General features: G+C 34.2%; 1 protein-coding gene across 2 annotated transcripts in view; it reads left to right on the forward strand.

The window, feature by feature from the left end:
- Positions 1-1,847: 1,847 nt before the first annotated feature.
- Positions 1,848-16,814, forward strand: part of LOC143059422 (uncharacterized) — a 374,671-nt gene continuing 359,704 nt past the window's right edge. Inside the window, exons 1-2 of one of the 2 annotated variants that reach the window (XM_076232911.1) lie at positions 1,848-1,985; positions 9,963-10,153. In XM_076232911.1, coding sequence (XP_076089026.1) covers positions 10,027-10,153 — 127 coding nt within the window. In that variant the 5' untranslated portion in view covers positions 1,848-1,985; positions 9,963-10,026. Of the gene's footprint in view, positions 1,986-2,018; positions 2,158-9,962; positions 10,154-16,814 lie in introns of those variants that run through there. The other variant, XM_076232912.1, reaches the window with a different exon arrangement.

Here is a 16,814-nt window from a genome sequence, read left to right on the forward strand (position 1 = left end):
AAACAAAAAAATTGCGAAGGAACAAAAAGTTGGCGGAAGAAAAAAAAATAATAATCAGAAGAAAACCAATAGGTCTTTCCACGGAAAAGTGGAAAGACCTAATTATTGAATCCCATGTAATTCCGCACATTTTGGTTATATTCATGACATTGTAGCTCTTATTTGAGGCGGCGGCGGATTTGCAAATGAGTGTTTTGCAAATCAAAAGTGTCCAGTGTTCTTAGCATAGCAAGAAACATTTGGTTAATTTGTGCTCAATATAACATTCATATCAAAGCGATTCATATTCAAGGAATAAACAATCGTGCAGCAGCAGATATGTTGTCGCGTTGGGCATCACTCGAAAACCCTTATGCAAAACTGTCGACTGCTTTAGATGACAATTATATGTTAGATATTGAAGTGTTGGACACATTATTTAAGTTAGACTTTTCAATTTAATTTCAGAAACCAAATCAGACGAATGGCTATCACTTCGTCGGAAAGCAAGTCGGAATCAGTTGGAAAGTTTGCAAAAAAGTCCCATTTGCTTGAGATGTAATAAAGTTTGTCCGCAGAGTGTTTGATGTAGCCCTTAAATTGTAGCAAGAGGAAGCCCAATTGCCTATTGTACAAATTTCCGAGTCTGTGCATCCATCAGCTGATGCACAAGTTGCACCGCCTCTACGCAAGCTATGAAACGAGTATAGTGAAGTATCCATTCCACAACGCACTAAGAGTTTGTGAAGAATTTTGTCTATGTCTGATTTTGAAAAGGCACAAATCTTTCCCTTACTATCACTTAGACCAAAAGCGGGTTCTCCTGGTAGTGCAGGCAACATTGTTACCATTCTAGAATAAGCCAGTACCGGACATAGAATACAATCATCGACTCTTTTAAGAGGAATCTGGTGAATATTTTTATGTTTTTGACTAGTTTTTGACCACTGTATATCGATAATTAATCCTTCCTCAGTAATTTGAATATCACCTCTGGTTAACTGCTCCTTAGGGTTAAACGTTGTCCTCGAATTGTTAGTGAATTGTGATTTTCTAAGCATAGCATAAAAGCTTATCACAATAACAGCCCACATCACAGCATCCTGTACACTTGTCATATCTAGGACTTCAAACATGCGGTTCAAATGATATGTTTCAAATGGTAATTTTATATTTGGAATATTATGCCTCGTTCACACGTACCTTTAAATCGAATTAGTTCACACACTCTTCTTTTTTAATTCGAATTCGAATTAACTAATTCGCATTAAAAATATGTTTTCGTTAATCCGAATTAAAAGTGTCTTAAAATTAGCCCAACAATGTTAGATTTGTAATTTATTTTGTTCTTCCCTCGTCATGCTACTGAGATATAGTAGCACCAAATCGCCGGCAAGTACGCTATGCCCGACGCGCTAGACCACTCGATAGTCCTATAATATAAGATTTTGTAGTTTCATATCATTTTCATTCAACGTTTTAAATTGGATATTTGTATTTACTATCAATGTTTGTGTTTCACTAAACATTGATAGTTAAAAAAAATATCCGATAAAAACTATGACTCGACCACCTATAAGGGCTCGAAATGATATAAACTGTAAAATGAAATACTTGATTTAATGTCATTTATAAAATTAAGGTATTTCTTTTCCTTTTTTAAATATATCAAGGATTTGTATAGTACATTAACCACTATCCCAAGTAAAATAACCTTGAATACTTGGTTTATTTCATTTCCAATTAAATCATGGACCATACGGTATACCAATTGTCATATACTTTAATGTCAATAAATAACGTATGTTAAAAAGAAATTTACGAAGTCTGATTTGTTTGGTTATTGGCTATTCCGTTCCAATTCAAGTCAATTGAATATCTGTTGTGTGTATCTCCATGAGGTGTTTAAATGCTTCTGATCTATGACAATTTGGAAATTGAATAAGATCAGTTTGAAAGTATTCAACGGGAGTAGTCTAAACAGGACATTTTTTTAATTATTTATAGTAAGTTTATATATATTTAGTGATAACAGAAACGAGAGTGAAACTTTCGTGACAATCGTACATTCAAAATACACGGTGCGGGATGGTAACAGACTTTTGATTTTTTCCCCTGCGTTTCCTGACTAAACATGTTCAGTAACGGACTTTTCGTGTTTTTCCTATAAAAGTAATGGTAGGTGTATCACAATACTTCTTCATAAGTTTTATTATTCTAGCATACTCGTCCATAAATGTAATATCTGATGGAATTTAAAAGTTTTGTTTTTTAATTAATTGGTAGAAAAATGTATTCAGCATTATTGTCCGGATCGGCGCATTACATTTGCGCGCATATTTTGACAGATAAACTCAAATACGGATAGATTATACTTAGTTGTTGAAGCAGGTCCATTTTATATATATCTTAAATCATCTCCACAAATCAAACACCATGAATAAACATACGTTTCCTACTGGTTGAAACCTAGTTATTATGTTAATATTTTAGGACTTTTAGCACATTCTATCTCTTTATAAACAAATATTCGAAAAAAAAGAATATTCACCTCGAAATAATGTGATTTAGACTTTTTTTGCAATACATCATCAGTTTTCTACATTGTAAGTCCAAATTCTGCAGTATGTATAAATTCCTTATTTTATTTTAATTCGGACTTAATTAGCACATAAACTCGTAACTTCAATCTCTTTCTACTTCTACATGATGGTGAGACGTCTCACAATATTGTTCTGTATTATCTTATTTGATACAAAACTGTTCACCCATTACAATGGAAGGCCGTGATGATTTATATATAACCAGGCATGTCACTGTTTTCGTCAATAATCGAAATGGTATATGGAATTACAACACAAATATAGAATTTTAAGGCCATGATTATGACTGTTTTTGTTATACTTGTATGGTTATGAATGTTTTTGATAGACTTATATGATTATTTTGTGCTCGTTTGGAATCCCTTTGTTTTTGTGCATTGAATATAAGATTTCCGCTGCAGTTGCTATTCATTCTTTGCTTTGTTCCATCAATCAATTTACGGAGTTATAGTTACTAATTTATTATATGCATGACATATTTTGACTCTGAGCAAACCTCAATCAATTAAACAACTTTGCTTTCAGATCTCAGTATAGAAATATATTTGCTCTTTGCTAGCCTAATGTTTGAAACCAGTTAAGAAGTACATCACAAGACATCTTCTTCTTCTTCTTTCAGTACAGAGTCGGACTGTTCTTGAGTGTATATAAATGACTCTTGCTCGTGAAATCATGAGTCCTTCCCTCCTCAATAAATAAAAACTATTTACAGGAAAATTATTTACAAATAAAACTATGTACATCTGGGGTCTATGGAGTTCTAGATGTGTGAAGCTTCTGTCGAGGCCTCTGGCTGAATGGTAAGGCTGGCCTTGAACTCTTCTAGTGTAGCTGCTGTTGTGGCTTTTCCGGTAGAGTGTTCCATTCCCTGGTTGATCTTGAGAAGAAGGAGTACCTGTATTGGTCTTTCAGAGTGCGCTGTTGGTGAAAGCGGCGGCCTCCTCTGGTCCTTGCATCTCCGGGTTTGTAATAATTAGAGGGGTCAATATCCACCAATCTATTGCGGATCTTGTATGCCATGGTGAGTACATGGTACACGCACAGAACATACAATGAAAAAAAATGATGAATAAAAGTGCAATATCTATATTAACTCGCGTGCTCATGATGAGCATAACGAAATCAGAGATGTATATTTTCATAAGATTAAATAAAGTGACACAAATGTGTAACTTGTTGCTTACAAAGTTTTCAGTAGATTGCTTAAGTTAAAGAAACCAAAGCAACACCCCCTCCCCCATTTTGAAACTATTTTTTATAAGTAATGACATTTTTTTGTGTGTAAAGTTTCTAACCTAAATATATCTAAAATTTCACAGCTCGTATATTTAATATAAATATTTTCACAACAATTTCTAATGTAAACAAATTACGCTTGTGAAATTAAATGAATACTGAAAAGGTGTTTTATTTGGCTTATACTATTATGATAATTCTTTAACCAAACAAGAAACAAAGAAGTGTTTAACTTTGAATGAAGTCTAAAGGGCATTGAATGTCTCTTTCAATTTATTATTAAGGTCTGTTACCAACGGAAAGACCTCGATGTTTTCGTGTGATTATTTTTATTTAAAGTTTTTATCCTTACCTTCTTTCGAAACTTCTTTAAGATAATACATGTAGTACGTTAAATACCCAAATGATTTTGGTATTAAGTTTTGACCAGAATCGACTCTGGAAGACAGATTATCTTTTTTTTTACGGATAAAATTAACAGCTTTAAAGTGCTAATTTGACAGCGCGTCATCACTACAATAGCTCCCATTTTTATGATTACAAAAAATCGGTGGCGTAAGGAGAGAAAAATTTAACGAAGTATAATCCCGACTGTGTTAGCTTGACTTCGCTAGTGTCATATAAATGGACCGTCATCTTCACGGCATTTTGTTTCGCATGTGAAACTACAAGAGTTTTGGTCCTGCATGATTTTTTTTACCTCGCCCCCGGATGTTTAGTTTGGCCAAAATAGAAAAAAATGTGGTCCAAGTTGCTATGAGTAGAACAGTCGACTTGTTTAATTGATATTTTTCGTAAAGATATTTTTCAAAGTCGACAGATATTGGGTTTCCTACAGAAGTATGACTATGACTTAAAAATTGCGTGAACCATTATATATAATTCCGAATCATACTATACGCGTATGGTCCAAATACTCAGGTCCGAAACATTAATATACTGTTTCATGTAGGTGTATATTTCCCTGTTCCGTATGGTCGTAAATCACATTAAATTCTTATAAATTAATTTAGATATTGATTTCAACCAAACATATCCTGTTTATCAAATTTATTGAGAGTGCAGGCATTATAGAAAGATTAAACGTGTTTGTAATCGTATTAATAAAAATATTTTAAGTCCAAACGTCAGATGATTTCAAGTCTGAACAGAATCTGAATTATTTTGATTGTAAAACGATAGAAATACGGTAAGTGTTAGCTTTTATGTTATGATATGTATCTCGGCGATTAACATGAAATGGATGATATAAAATGAAAATAAAATTACGGTGTACGATTGAACACGAACCTGCAGATAAGATAATCTCACATAAACTGTTTACTACTAAACAAAATATACATCGAGTGTGAATCGAGATACTCAATTAGACAAATAGATCAAGAAATAAATTTTGACTGTCACACAAAATACAATCATATGGAGAGTTAGGAAGGGACGGAAATTTAGCCTTTCGCCAACTCATTTTGTAATGTAAAAAGGGGTCTTTGGTCAAACAAAAAAGTATGTGTGTTTACTGTACCCTATCTACCCTAATTTTTATTCCCTCCCATCCTAAGTTTTTTTTTTACAGTTTTTGATTAATCACTGTTGTTCAAAGACACAATTTTGCTCCCATAGACTCAATGTATAAAATGTTTTTCAAATAGATTTGCTTTTGAAATGATATTGTTTTCCTGATCTCCGCAAAGAACATGAGAAGTTAAAGGAAATTTGTATATTAAATTATAGTTTATACACAATACAATGCATCTGTCATACGACTTCAGCAGGCAGTTATCTTAGTCTATTCTTAGGCAATTACATAACATTTATTTTTAGCGTATTGGGAATAGTGCCATAGAGGGGGTTAGATAGAGTATTGTTGATGAAATTGAGAGAACGCATCGATGTATCGGATGCAATTACAATCAGCTATTATTTACTGTTATCAAACCATATAGTCCGGAAATGTATCTAATATCGTAATATTAACATTTAATTGACATGGAAATAGTGCTTGGATATTTTATTGAGCATTGATTATCTAATTTCCAATTGTGAACAATGTGGGTCCTAAACGCCAAGGTAGACAGAGACAGGCACCATATGACCCAGAACTTTTGGAAAACTGGACTTTATCTATACTCCGTTCAGAGCTAAGATCTAAAAATATAACATTTCCAACTAATGCTAGGAGAATGGCTTTAGTTCGTTATTAATTGAAACCATCGAGTGTTGATGACATAAGCGGCGGCGGCCTTGACATCATGTTATAGCAGTTCCTGAAGAGAGTAGTGCGCGATTCCAGAATGCACCGTAAAATGTAAACAACAACAATAGCGACAGAACGGCAATTTTAGTAGATCATAAATAGTCTAGTGTCTAAACTGTCGTCCAATGTTCAAAATCTATAGCAGAATGTTATTTCTTTGAATCTTAAAGTAACTGTTTTACTCAAGCAATCTTCTGCAAAATAACAATATCAGTACAAGTCTGCCCGTACCCTCAAGTTTTCCAGTTTTAACTTCTTCTGTCGACGGCAGTCCACCAATGCAAAATACTAGTACTTCAGTTCCAATTACATCTCGCAGTTCTACAGGGAACTATTCCACTGAGTCGTCTATGCATTGCGTTCAGACATCGTCCTTGAACAGACATGTTCCTACTGCCGCTGCAGGAAGTGAAGCCCAGGATCGAGAAGTCAGTGATACAAGAGGATACAAACGAACTTGTTACGGGCATTCTGCAGAATCACTGCCTTTCGTGGAAACTATTTCGCCTCATCTAAGACAAAACATTACAGCAGATAGGGACGTTAATCTTACATCCCTATTAATACCTTTTTACGCTGACCTGTGCAGTGATAACATTGAACTGTTTCCGTATCCCAATAAACTGGACCCCAGATTGAATAGATCATTGATAATAGGGGAACTTGTTCAAGCATTTAGCTAGGGGCTAGGATGAAAAATTTTGTCCTGCATTTTTTTTTAGCTGTAATCTCTGTCCTGCCTTTTTATTTTTCACTCTAATCGGCCCTGCCTTGTTTTTTTTTAGTTTTTCCTGACTTTTTTTTACCTAAATTGTCGTCCTGACTTTTTTTTTTGCAAGTGTCACATCCTGCCTTTTTTTTTTTACTCAAAACTCCTGTCCTGCCTATTTTTTTCAAATTTCATCCTAGCCCCCCCCCTAAAAATTAAATGGTAGCTCCCTTATAACAATATCATTGTTGATTGGTCTGCGAAACAATGCCTTATTTTGTAACATTTTTGCTAAATCGTAGGCCTTACACTTGTGAACATTGTCATAGCACACTTCATCTATCAGGATTTTGTCCCTCATTAGTTCATAAGTAAGGTACGCTCAACTATCCAATCACAAAGGGCAATACGTCTTACACATAGTATATCATAATGGTAGAGAAATATGCAACAGTTATAATGGGGAAAGAGGTTGCACATATGTAAAGTGTAACAATCTTCACATATGTCTATTATATGTAAGAAGGACCACTCACAAAATGGATGCCTTGGGTCAAAAAACGAGGAAGGGCCCGAAAAAATTTGGGCGCAACTGTTCAGGAAGAGGTTAATAGGACACACAATTATGATTTATCATTATACACACCTATCAAGTTAAAACATGGTTTCCATACAGGATTAAGAAGTTTGCCTGACTTTTCTATAGAATGCAAAAACTTACTATCAGCAATTTCTCAGCCAGAGTGTGTTAACAGTTTAATTGATACTGAGATTCAGAAAGGTTACTTGTGTGGACCTTTTGACAATATACCGTATAAACATTTTCGTATTAATCCAATTGAAGGCAAGTACTCAAAAAAGAAACGACTCATAGTAGATTTATCAGCGCCACATGATGATGAATTAATCATAGTTTAAACGAGTTAACAGATACGGAGGAATTTTCTTTACGCTATGTTAAAATTGATGATGCAGTTAACATCATCAAAAAATTAGGACAAGGGGCATGGCTTATCAAAACTGATATAACAGATGTTTTTAAAATAATTCCAGTGTCTCCTCATTTATGGCCTTTTCATGGTATTAAATGGAACGACAAATATTATTTTTTCAAACAATTAGTTTTTGGGTCACGTTCAAGTCCAAAAATATTTGACAACCTTTTGCAAGCAGTGTGCTGGGTAGCTACTAACAATTACAGTATAAGGAACATTCTTCATTTATTAGATGATTTTTGGGATACGATTGCTTCCAAGCAATCTGTATGGCTCAGGACAATTCCCTCACGTCAACTGTTTTATTCTAAACATTAAGGACCATCTCAGATTCTTATGATTGTCTTGGTTTAAAAGGTAAAAACAAACAAAGGGATTGAACTTAAACAACTTTCCTATAATGTTCTTTTCATAATCTTCATGTGTGATATTTCCCTTGACTTATATTCGTGTTTTTAACAACACGGAAAATTAGAATCAATCAGTATTTATATTTAGTGTTTTTATAAATTTAGAAACACGTCAGAGGGAATTCCCCAGTTTTGATAAAAATACGAGAGTTCTCTGAATTCCGATAAATCTATTTCTGTCATATAAGTGGAGTTTTACTTATATGTCACCGTTATTAAACTGATATTTGATATTGTACTTCCATGATATTTTTTTTATGTTAAACCATGATTTAAACTCCGCCACTTTGTTATGTCTCCATGTGCTTTACAATTTAGTAAATGCACGAGGACAAGGATTTCGTTTGTTTTACAAATAGGATTTCTACTTTCCGTCACTGACTTAATAATTTCAACGAAATTTTTAGACACACCGGTGGGGGGGGGGGGGGGGCGGGGGGGGTGGGGGGGGGGCTGTTTATACCCGAGCCGGAGTATTTTTATTTGATAAATGCTATCAAATTACAGGCCCCCAAAAATCAAATGGTGTGTGCTTTGGAGTAACCCGAGTCGCTCAATTCAGAAAAAAATAACTTTTTGTCATATCTGATTTGCCATATTCCCAACTGGATCGGTTTTCTCGTGTGCGCGCTAAGCAGCGGGCTAGAACGACACTTCCACTGTTTTTTTATTGGATAATATATCACCAGGCCACTTTTGAATGATGTTACAAAACATATATACAGTACACCACGCCTTCCTTATTAACATATTTAAACGAACTCATCCTGCGGATTCGTCGTTTAAATATGTTAACTCGTAAATAGCGTGGTAAATATAATACTTATGTGTTTATTTTAATATTATGTGTAGATTTAGTATGTTTTGATATTTTAATTATAAAACATCATTCTTAAATTGTGTTGTGTATAAATTTAATTATGCTTTTTAATGGCTTACAGTCGCATCATTATTTCTTATACATTTATAATGCCTCTCAGGTACCGTACCGTTGATAGTTTTAGATCTATATTTTTTTCTTGTACATGTATTAATTTCAATATCAGATGAAAAAAATAGACGACAAGAATGCGTATAGGATTTAAACCCCGAAACCAAGTTGTAAGCATTGATAATTATAACATGAACGGTACCAATATCCCTGCACCAGATGCGCATTTCGACAATACATGTCTCCTCAGTGATGCCTCGTGGCCTAAATATTGAAAATCCAAAGCTTATTTAAAAGATGAAGAGCTTTAATACAAAAGGTCCAAAAAGTAAAGATAAATCCGTGAAAGGAATCAGAGCTTTGCATGACGGAGATGCATTCCTTAATTTATAATAATTTCTAACATTTTGTAACAGCAAATTTTGATAACACAAAAAAATCTGTATTTTCATGCCAGTACCGAAGTACTGGCTACTGGGTTGGTGATACCCTCGGGGACTAACAGTCCACCAGCATTATATTGACAGATGGACGAAAAACTTACAGAAATATATATATATAGAAAAAAAGGACCGTTCATGCAAGTATAAGGCTTTCATCATTGTAAATCTAATGCTACCTTTTGGATATTTTCCTTTCAACAAATTTACTTGTCTCCTTATGTGGTAAGTTACTTACATGTTAAAGTTTTTCACGAATACACAAACACGTTTAATATATATTGTATGGTTATTTGAGAAGGGGACTCAATTAGACTATATTGATGTTGAATCCCCCGAGTATTACTTTAAAAGATGTTAATAAACATTTTGGGATAATTTTATGTATATTTCTATTTTTTGTAGTTTGAGAATGATTCGTCACTGTTGAAAATTTGAGAGATAAAAGAAAAAAATAGTTTTTATAATCATGCTGAATACTTATGTAATTTTGTGTGCACTGTTATACGGAATGATTAATTATTGTGACTGTCAGCTATGGAATGGTGCTAATTACTGGAATAACAGATACTCAGCGTACGGAATAAATTATGAAAGTAAGTCAATTCTACATTATTGAAAGCATATATATTTAAATAATCCCGGTGACGGAAGAACAGCAGATTTAAAAATGTTGTCTTGATGTTTAGAGTATATTTAAAAATATATCATTCGTCTAACAGCCCAACAACATCAGCAAATTTGTGTTCTTCGTTGCGGGATTGAAACTGAGAGATATATCGTTTTGCACTTTGCCCGGTGCGCTAGAACAGTCAAGCTTTCGGTGGCAGAGTGTTACCTTTCCTCGCCGAGTCAAATTTTATTTAGCGACGTAACACAATACATGATGAGACATGAAGATGGAATGTTACAGATCAGCTGAATAATCTATTGTAGAGATCTTACAAATTAATGTAGGATACAATCACAGAAATAATTATTTTGAGTACGCTTGAACCGGTGACAACTCTTACGACAGATTTTATTCATAGGATCACCAATGATGGTGATACAAGGCTGAAAATGCATTCTGTATATATATAATTGGTCTAACAGCCCAGTAATGTACGATCTGTAAATTTATCTTCATTTATGATTATTACTTTTGATATGATAGTTTGTATGTATCTCTTCGATTTGGAATGTAACGGATTTCACCTCAACTGTCTAGATATAATACTGACATGCCAGCTCCACCCCTCAAATACACTTAACTATTCCACGAATTTACAAAGTACTACACAGGCAAATTTCACTCACATCAATTTCACGTGAATTTAAATTCATGTGAATCTCAAGTGAAATTCCCATCAATTTCACCTCAAACGAGCTTATACAATTTTTGTGAGTTTCATGTGATTCTTGTGTGAAACTCATGTGAATTTCACGTGAGATTGATGTGAAATTCATGTGAGCAAATTTTGCCTGTGTATTAGCAGTTACTGACATGCCAGCTCCACCCCTCAAATACACATAACTATTCAACGAATTTACAAAGTACTATTAGCAGTTACTGACATGCCAGCTCCAAACCTCAAATAAACTTAAATATTCCACGAATTTACAAAGTACTATAAGCAGTTACTGACATGCCAGCTCCAGACCTCAAATAAACTTAAATATTCCACGAATTTACAAAGGACTACTAGCAGTTACTGACATGCAAGCTCCATATCTCAAATAAACTTAACTATTCAACGAATTTACAAAGGTCTACTAGCAGTAACTGACATGCCAGCTCCAGACCTCAAATAAACTTAACTATTCCACGAATTTACAAAGGACTACTAGCAGTTACTGACATGCCAGCTCCAGACTATCAGTTACTGAAATATCAGCTCCAGACCTCAAATAAACTTAACAATTCCACAAATCAATTCAGTCAAGAAGTGATTTATTATACTTAAAGTGTATCTAGCATCTACCTTGTTAATTATATATACAGAAGAATGCTTTAAGTGAGTTCAGTAATGAATCACATTTTTTCAAAGGACCAGTTAATTAAAGGAGACATTTTCTGTTTCATAATGTTGTGTGAAACGAAGTGTAGCGTAGAGTATCGAAAAGTCATCCGACTATACACAACTTATTGACCATTAAAAAATAAAATGTTAAAATTTGTAAACAGATATAACAAGGATTTGTATAGCGTATAGTAACTATAAAAATCGTTGGATATAAGAAGATGTGGTATGAGTGTCAATGAGTCAACTCTCCATCTAAGTCACAATTTGTAAAAGAAAAACCATTATAGGTCAAAGTACGGTCTTCAAGAGGACATCCCGTTGATCCGACAATCATTATTTCGAAATCCCAGTATTCCCACAGCCCATTACTCCGACAGCCCAATACTCCGACAGCTCATTATTCCGACAGCCCATTATACCGACAGCTCATTACTGCAACAATGCATCTGTTATAATTGTATGCATGGGTAAATTTTTCTCCAAACGACAAACTAATTCTCGATAATATTTGTGGTTGTCCGTTTACATGTTTAGCTTCTGATTATTCTTCTCATGCGGGGCATGTGTCTCAGTGCCTTGGGTTGATACACATGCTTATTTCGAATTCTGAGTTCTTACCCTCGCCCCCTTTTGGTTTACGGGTTAGAGTATTTTGTTAGTCTTTATTTATCGGCATAAGTTTCCATTGTCGTTATATGCTGTTCTAGTCCACGGTTTTGTTTATGTCTATTGATTATCCATATTTTATTAGATCCACGATTTCCTCCCTTTCGTATCAAAGGACTGAGCTTTCACTACCATTGACTACATGAATAAATTTATCAGAGTTCGACAATCCTACTACATGTTGTCTTTAGTCATATAAACACTTTGAACCCGATGTATACATTTTATTTAATTTTGTGGCGGAAAAATGGCGACAAATGAATTATAGGTAAAAACTAGAAAAATCACGAGAGAAATACAAACGCAGCCCCCCCCCCCTAAAAAACAGACGACTAAATGACAAACTAGGTGCTTCGTAAAGATGAACAACTCCTGCTTCTACCAAGACAATCGTGCGTTTAATGGAATATGCCGGGGAACATGAATCACAGGCACTTGTCCAAGAAAAAAAATTCCTATATACATTAATATATTAAGGAATATAGGGGGAACAAAATCTGAGACAAGCGCCTGTGACATGAATCCGTGAAATAGGGAGACGGCACGCGCGATTTCCAAAAAAAACCCAAAACAACGTCCGACCAGAGATAGAGATGACACTTGATATGTATGTATGGGTATTATATTTATATCACGAGTCTATTTTAAAATTCGGAAACAAAAATCACTATTATGATTCAGTTTGGGGCGGGGGCAGGGCGGGATAAAAACGTTTGAGAGTTTACAACACGAAATCCGATAAGCCATGAAGTTGCCGACAGCCAACAATTAAGATACACGCAAACAACTACATGCATGTACCACAGGGATAGCAAAAAGTCCCTTGCTTGGCGGGAGTCCTGATGTAGTGAGTGTAAAATAATTAAAAAATTTAGCCAAAGATGTGGATGGAAAATTTCAAAACAAACATAAGTAAAACCAGGGACTTAGTATAGAAAGTCCCTGGTAAAACATAAAAGGGCCCCAAAAATGCCGGACTAGTGTAAAACCATTCAAACGGGTAAACCAATATGTGTATCAAAGCAGAAGTCTTATAAGGCAGCGGTTATCTCAGAACTTGAAAGGTTCCCCGACTCAATACCAGCCTTTATACTGAAAGCAGCAGCAGAACAACTTGCTCCTATACTCACAGACCACAAAATTCATTGAACACTGGTTAAGTCCCGCAAGATTGAAGAGATGCCCATGTAGTTCCACTTTTTAAAAAAAGACGAAAGGCACCTAACATCTTAATACAGACCAGTATATCTAACTTCCATCACATGTAAGGTCTTAGAACATATTGTACATAGCAACATCATGGACCACTTTGACAAAAATAAAATACTAACTGATGCACAACACGGATTCCACAAAAGACGATCATGCGAATCCCAACTAATCGTAACCTTCAACGACATTGCATCAAAATTAAAAAGCAGCGGTCAAGTAGACATCATCCTGCTAGACTTTGCAAAAGCATTTGACAAGGTACCACATCACCGCCTCCTACACAACCTGGAATACTATGGCGTCAACCCCAAAACCAATAAATGGATTCGCTCCTTTCTACATAACAGAAATAAGAGCGTGATATTTGAGGGTGCCGTCTCCTCACAAGTACCAGTACTCTCTGGTGTACCCCAAGGCACAGTCCTTGGTCCATTACTGTTCCTGGCCTACATTAACGACATGCCAGAAACAGCATCTACATCAGAGACCAAATTGTTTGCGGCGGATGACAGCCTACTCTTTCGTACCATCACCAACCAAGCTGACAGTGAACTTCTTCAAAAGGACTTAACAGCATTGGAAGACTGGGAAAACAAATGGCAGATGAGTTTTAATGCCAAAAAATGTCTTGTTATTAGAATATCCCCCCAAAATAGACCAGTGATACAAATATCGTACCATCTACACGGTCATACTCTAGACACAGAGGAAGCAAGTAAATTTCTTGGAGTAACCATCAGCAACAACCTAACATGGGATAAACACATAGATAATACAGTAGGCAAAGGAAAATGGAAAAAAGTTACTTGTGTTCATCAATGATCATCTTCCAGAAGTACTTAACTGTATGAAAAACTATCAAATCAATGGAAAACCAGTTGATCTGAATATGCTTAATAAATGCATTTATGACATGATTTCTGTAAACTTTCCGGAACAGGAAAATCATTCAAATTCAACCAAGACAAATGAAAAATCATGTGAAAACATTGAACATTCGCAAGCTAAATCTATTATGTCTATTACATGTACATCTAATACATGTTCAAACACGGAAAATAAGAATATCAATGAAGAAAATTCTGAGATATCAACCAAAGATAACAGTAACATAAAAAAGAAAGAAGATATAAAAGAAATTCATTCCGATACAGTACGCCAACCATTACAGAATGTTAATGAATTGTTACATGCACGTGAAAATATCACACAAGATGAAAATTCTGTCAAATCACTTTTACATCAACTATTAGATAAAACCGACAGTTTATTTGAACTCGTTAAATCAATAGACAAACAATGTATAGAAGACAAACAAGATTTCCAAAATAAGATCGATCAAGTCAACGATAGGATTACCGCTTTTTCAAAAAAAATGTGTACTATTGACGAACACCAGACACAACATTTATATGACATTGAAAACAGTGTCAAGTTGGTTAAAGTTGACCAGGACAAAAATTTTAGTCACGTTCATAACAAAATACAAAGCCTCGCCGATAGAGTAAAAGATTTACCAAGCCGTACACAGTACAACGCCAAAAACTTTGAAGTGGAAAAATCAAATGAAAATACAGATTATCGTAGTGTTAACAGCAACACAGCCAATACATCAAAGACATATATAGATCAATCACATACAACAATAAGAAACTCTCAAATATTTCCAGACGAACGGAAAGAAAAAACATTGATAATAGGAAGTTCCATAATTAAAGGCATCGATGCAAACAAAGTTGGAAAAGATGTTCACATACGAACAAATAGAGGCGCAACAGTACCAACATTAACAGAAAAGATTAAAAAATCTAATATACAACATTACAAAAGTATTATTTTAGTTGTTGGTGGGAATGATGCCTCGTCAAGGATACATCCAGAAGCTTTCAAAGAAAAATATGATGATATGATAAAAACTGTCAAATCGATAAACCCAGGCATAAATATTGCTGTATCAGAGATTTGTCCAAGACGGAATGTTGATACAGAAATTTATAATGCAATATTACACAGGGTTTCTACTGAACATAAGTTAAAAATCATCAAACAAACAGATGCATTTGTCTCCAGAGGCGGCGATCTCGTTTCTTCTTACTACCACCGTGATGGAATACACCTCACTAATCAGGGTACAATTCTTTTACTTAGAAACATAAACAAAGTTGTAAACATTTTCAACCAAACAACTATTTCTCAGTCCAATAATGAAAGTAATGAACAGCATGGTAAAAGACAAACCATTGCAAAGACATTCAATGGTATCTGCTTTAATTGTGGCTTTTATGGTCATCATTGTAAAGACTGTCACACACTTTAGGATAAATCTGATGTATTTCAATTTGTAGACAAAGTATCAAATCATAGTAAATCATTACTACTTCATAACAATTTCGATATACTTCTTAATTTATGTCCAAATTGTAATACATCAAAATGTATATGTACTCAAAAATGTATGTCTGTAGCTGAGAATTTTAAAAACCAAAGTTCTACAGAAAATTGTCAAAAATCAGAAAATGGTAAATATGCTAATAGCCTCAGCTCAAAACCTAATTGTAATAGAAACAAACATTATCAAAAAAACTGTCTTAATCTAAAATGTAAAGGTTTCAATGCTGTATGCCTTAATGTTAGACATATTTTATCTAAATTTGACGAGTTAAAAAATATAATTACTATAAACAACAAATATTTAGATTTATTTGGATTAGTTGAAACATTCTTAAAACCTGACATTAACAATGAACAATGTAAAGTGCCGGGATACAAAATTTTCAGAAAAGATCGCCAGTGTAAGGATGGTGGTGGCCTATTGGTTTATGTCAAAGATTCTATTGCAGTTAAAAATCGATCTGATTTATCCATTAATACATTAGAAACTTTATGGTTAGAGGTAGAATTTCCAAAATCTAAACCTTTCTTCATTTGTACTATTTATAGACCACCAAATTCCCCTCAGTCCTGGATAGATCTTTTTGAGGAAGAATTTAATGCAGCTCTTTCAGAAAACAAAGAGATAATTTTAATGGGGGACTTTAATATTGACTTGATTAAAATTGAGAATAAAAAATGGATCAATTTCATAAACAATTTTAATCTTCAACAACAAATTTCCACTGCAACACGTATTTGTGACAAATCTGAAACTCTAATTGATCATATTTACACTACTAATCCTGAAAATATTGTCCATTGTCATGTACCTTCATATGCTTTAAGTGACCACTATCCTGTATGCTTAAATAGAAAAATCAATATAAAGATAAAAAAAGAAAATCATATCGAAATAAAGTATAGGTGTTTCAAAAAATTTAATGAAGATGCCTTTTGTACAGACTTACATCAAACCCCTTTTCATATTGTTGAAATGGAA

The sequence above is a fragment of the Mytilus galloprovincialis genome, chromosome 14 (genome assembly GCF_965363235.1).
Source record: "Mytilus galloprovincialis chromosome 14, xbMytGall1.hap1.1, whole genome shotgun sequence".
Lineage (NCBI taxonomy): Eukaryota > Metazoa > Mollusca > Bivalvia > Mytilida > Mytilidae > Mytilus > Mytilus galloprovincialis.